Source organism: Sinocyclocheilus rhinocerous, unplaced genomic scaffold, assembly GCF_001515625.1.
Source record: "Sinocyclocheilus rhinocerous isolate Xijiao unplaced genomic scaffold, SAMN03320098_v1.1 scaffold1366, whole genome shotgun sequence".
NCBI classification, from domain to species: domain Eukaryota; kingdom Metazoa; phylum Chordata; class Actinopteri; order Cypriniformes; family Cyprinidae; genus Sinocyclocheilus; species Sinocyclocheilus rhinocerous.
Window position 1 is genome coordinate 335917 of NW_015630355.1, and position 4707 is coordinate 340623.

Genomic DNA, 4707 nt, shown 5'->3' on the forward strand with positions numbered 1-4707 from the left:
CATGTAAAATTAATCCCCGGGAAACAAATGTTAGTATTTTTAACGGGTCACAGACACTTATCCTTTCTAATTTAATTAAATTCTAATTTAAAATAATCTTGTCAGTTAACGGTTAATAATCGGTTAACGAGCGTCGGTTGTCGGTTAGGAAAAATAACCGAAATGAACATCCATAAGTTACAATGCTCAACGCTGCAAAAACATGTTGTAAATAGAAACCTTTTACACTCTTCACAGAGCTCTCACACGAATACGTGAACATTTGAAAGCAGCAGTGGGTACTCTGTACAACTGGTACAGCAGAAAGGCTGCTATCGTTACGTTTTTTAATTTAAGTATCAACTTGGTACGCTAATGCAGAATAAACAAATTTTTGAGGTGTTACGATATTTATGGAATTAAATATTTATTAGATATTGTCGTTATTATAATTAGGTTTTATTATAACTGTTCCCTGCTGGTGGAATGCCCTGCCCAACTTGATCCGAGCAGCTGAGTCTTTAGCCATCTTCAAGAAACAGCTAAAGACATCTCTTCCATGTACACTTGACCCTCTAACACTAGCACTCTCTATTCTATTTCAGTTCTATCTAGTTGTTTTCTTTTTATTTATTATAAAAAAATAACCCTCTAACACTAGCGTTCTCTATTCTTTTTCTATTCTATCTAATTGTTTTCTTTTTATTTATTATTTAAAAAGAAAAACCTTGCTACGTGCACTGCATTAGACTAACCAGGACTTGTCAAAGCACTTACATATTTTTGCTCTTTTGTTGGTTTGATTGCTTCTATTGTCCTCATTTGTAAGTCGCTTTGGATAAAAGCATCTGCTAAATGACTAAATGTAAATGTAGATAGTCAAAGAATTGTTTAAATGCCGTAAATTCATATTTTTTTGAATGACAAATATGAGATGTTTTATTATAGTCTGTGCCTTCTTATTATTAGACCTGACAGTGAAAAAAGAGTGAGAGCTGAAAACTTGGGAGTGAATTAAATGTCATGAGCTGCTGTGATGTGGTTATCGGTACCATCAAAATAAAAGTCCCATTTTCAGCTCTCACCAGTCAAACAGACCAAAAACCTACAGGCAGATGACAGTAATTAAAAAATGTCAAATATCAGCCTTGGTGATAAAGCGGTTGATGGCTAATCTTTTTACTCTACTTTCCTAGGGCTTTGTGTCTTTCCTACTACCCTGCTTTGCTATTGACCATCTTTACCTGTCCTCGGATGATTACCTGATTTCTGAAGAGGAGACTCCAATTGCTGAGGGTAAGAGGACAATGTCTTGAGAGACTGCTTGTTTTATAAAGTCTGATCCACTCTGCGTAAGTCGCTTTGGATAAAAGCATCTGCTAAATGACTAAATGTAAATGTAGATAGTCAAAGAATTGTTTAAATGCCGTAAATTCATATTTTTTTGAATGACAAATATGAGATGTTTTATTATAGTCTGTGCCTTCTTATTATTAGACCTGACAGTGAAAAAAGAGTGAGAGCTGAAAACTTGGGAGTGAATTAAATGTCATGAGCTGCTGTGATGTGGTTATCGGTACCATCAAAATAAAAGTCCCATTTTCAGCTCTCACCAGTCAAACAGACCAAAAACCTACAGGCAGATGACAGTAATTAAAAAATGTCAAATATCAGCCTTGGTGATAAAGCGGTTGATGGCTAATCTTTTTACTCTACTTTCCTAGGGCTTTGTGTCTTTCCTACTACCCTGCTTTGCTATTGACCATCTTTACCTGTCCTCGGATGATTACCTGATTTCTGAAGAGGAGACTCCAATTGCTGAGGGTAAGAGGACAATGTCTTGAGAGACTGCTTGTTTTATAAAGTCTGATCCACTCTGCAACTTTTTAATGCCATGATCTGCCCACTTAGTAAGACAACCAGCCACTGTTGACATGAAGTAATCCAGCTGTATCAGCAGTCATTAGTGGTGGTCTTTTATTAGATTCAGAAATGAGCCGTGACGTCCTGCAGCTCGTTCAGTGTCTCCGCATGGTGAACGAGTCTCTTCCGGAGGACATGGCCTATGAGATGGAGAAAGCCCTTGAGGACCTGCTGTCTCCAGAGAAAGTGTCAGAAAAAGTACTGGAGGGTCTTCTGGCCAGTGACAAGTCAGTATCCCTTGAATGACTGATTTAATGCAGTCACACCAGTAACTGATCAGTTTGATGTCTAAAGTGAAATATCTTCTCTAGTGGGAATGTGATTCAGGACATTACAAACAAACTGCAAGACATCAATAACCCCATTGTTGCAATAAACATGCTGCTGAGAGAACTGGACCTGGAGACTGATGCAGAGACGGACTCCAGACACACTGGTACACCTTTATAAACACCTTTTTAAGTGTTCTGCGGTGAATGATCTTGAGATGTGTAAAAGAGTACTTTGCCCAAAAATCATGATAATTTTTCTGAATCCATTCTTATCTATGGCAATATCTTGGTTCAAAATTGCTACATATTATAATATATTGATAGTGAAGATGGCCCCTTTAGGCCTTGATTTACTTTGTTAAAAAATAGCAGTAAAGTAATTCAATAACATTTTGTTCTGGATGTCTGGATAAGACATGCTGCACAAAAAAGTATTTTATGCAAAGTTCTATTTATAAAAACGAGTATGTATTTAAACTATATTTGTAATATATTAAATATTAATACATATGTATAATCACAATTACATTACCAAAGGAAATAATTGGCAATTACTTTTTAGTGTTTGTGATCTTTTTTTGAAGATGAATAGCCCCTGCTTACAGTCTGCTGTTGTTGTATGTAAACGGTGGAAAGATTATTCTTTTGTGTATTCGTTTATTATTTTTTCCTTCGCGGGAGTATTAAAGGATAACCCTCTTTTTTTTCAAATACATGTTTGGGCTCTTGCCCTGATCAGCACTGATGTGGTGTTTGTTGTAGGTCAGTCTCTGAGAGTGCGCATTAGCCTCTCTCAACTCTACGGCAGCAGTGTGGCCGCTAGTCTGATCTGTCAAGCTGTGTGTCAGATCGCTATGACCCGAACTCTGATCTGCAGAGACCTGCTCATTCTGCAGCAGCTGTACCTGCGAATCGGAGATAATGTAAGTAGACACACTCACATATACTTAGCACGTGTCTCAGACCTGTCTGTGACGTTAAAACTTGAACATCAAAAAATGTTCTTTTAAGGTAGAAAATGGACATTTGAAAGCACAAACTGCATTTGAATTTAAGATGTGTGGCAAGCAATGATTAGCACATTCTATTTAAAATACATTGTTGATAATTATGACAAAAACAATTTACTTCAGACTTCAAGATATTAATAATGTGCTAGCAATGATTTGAAGAATCTGAACAATTACTATATCAAGGTAAATATTCTGTATTGATAACTTTTGTCGTACATCTAGTGTTTGTGGTCATTTTTGGAGGTTTTTAATGAATCTACTTAAAACAGGGTTTCCGGGGTCTTAAAAAGTCTTAAATTTAGTTGTATCAAATTTAAGGCCTTAAAAAGTCTTAAATTGCACAAGAAAGTCTTAATTATGATTTCAAGAGGTCTTAAATTTGGGGACGGTAAGACCAGAATTGCGATATGCTGAATGTGACGATTAAACTTCAAAAGGCTATGATTTCATGAGCACTGCAGGTTCAAAGTCCGGTGCTGTGCTGCTTCGTGTACAGCAGTTACGGGGGAAATAGTTATAGGTCTGCCAAAAGCGTCACCTGCTGGCAGAGAATGAACGAGCATTTTCAATAAAACTGTTGTTTTGTTCAGAGTTCAGACAAATGCAAAAATCGACCCATGTTTTTACCCTACAAACACGCAGTGCTTTAAATGTGAACTGGTAGATCGATAATAAGACAATGCATTATAAAAATCTAAACAGTATAGGGGTGTGCGATGTGTATGCAGGGTTCCCACTCTTCTTGAAAGTACTTGAATATCAGACGCATGGATTCAAGGCCTGGAAAGTACTTGAAAACAAATATATGGAGCTTTGTCGATTATAATGGAACTTTGTGAGATCGCGATGAGTGAGTAACAGCTTTTAATGATTATTAAGGGAGTTTGCAAATGTGATATTGATTTAATACAACAGTTCATTAAACAAGAAATTAATATTAAGTGACTTGCTTTGTCTGACTACAACACTATTGCCTGATTTTGCTCTATTTCATCAATGAAAATAGTTTCAAACAAAGTCACAGCTGAGCCGCTGCGCATTTCCAAGCAAACACAGCGGTGTTTCGTTTATGAATGAACGTGTGTTTTTAAACAAATCTGAATCAATTACCCATTCATAAAGCCAGTCACTTGCTTCATTCCTGAATGAATTAGATGTTTGAACTAATCAATTGAATGAATGATTCAGTGATAAACTCAATGATTTGCTGCCACCTGCTGGCAGTTTTACTTTCATTTTTAAAGGATTTTTTCTGTTATTTAATTCGTTTAATATTTCTATATTAAAACATTTAGATTTAAAATATTAACCTCAACATGAATTTAATTCCACTCATGCCACCTCTGAGCTTCGTTAAACATCTGAAAATATACCTACAAGCCACTTTTGTGTTCTTCTGTGCCACCTCTGTGGTACAAATTATTTTTTTTAATACTGATTTTATTTGATTGGTAACTTATTCTTATTCTGCTTGATTTTATTCTGTTGTTTTAATTAGAAATTTTAAAAAGCTTATAAAT

General features: G+C 35.8%; 1 protein-coding gene across 1 annotated transcript in view; it reads left to right on the forward strand.

The window, feature by feature from the left end:
* LOC107740249 (nuclear pore complex protein Nup160-like) overlaps positions 1-4707 on the forward strand; it is a gene marked incomplete at its 3' end in the record, with an annotated part of 49736 nt that overhangs the window by 19417 nt on the left and 25612 nt on the right. Inside the window, exons 14-17 of the mRNA XM_016552609.1 lie at positions 1176-1275; positions 1964-2129; positions 2214-2338; positions 2937-3097. Of these exons, the coding sequence (XP_016408095.1) occupies positions 1176-1275; positions 1964-2129; positions 2214-2338; positions 2937-3097 (552 nt within the window). The remainder of the gene's footprint in view (positions 1-1175; positions 1276-1963; positions 2130-2213; positions 2339-2936; positions 3098-4707) is intronic.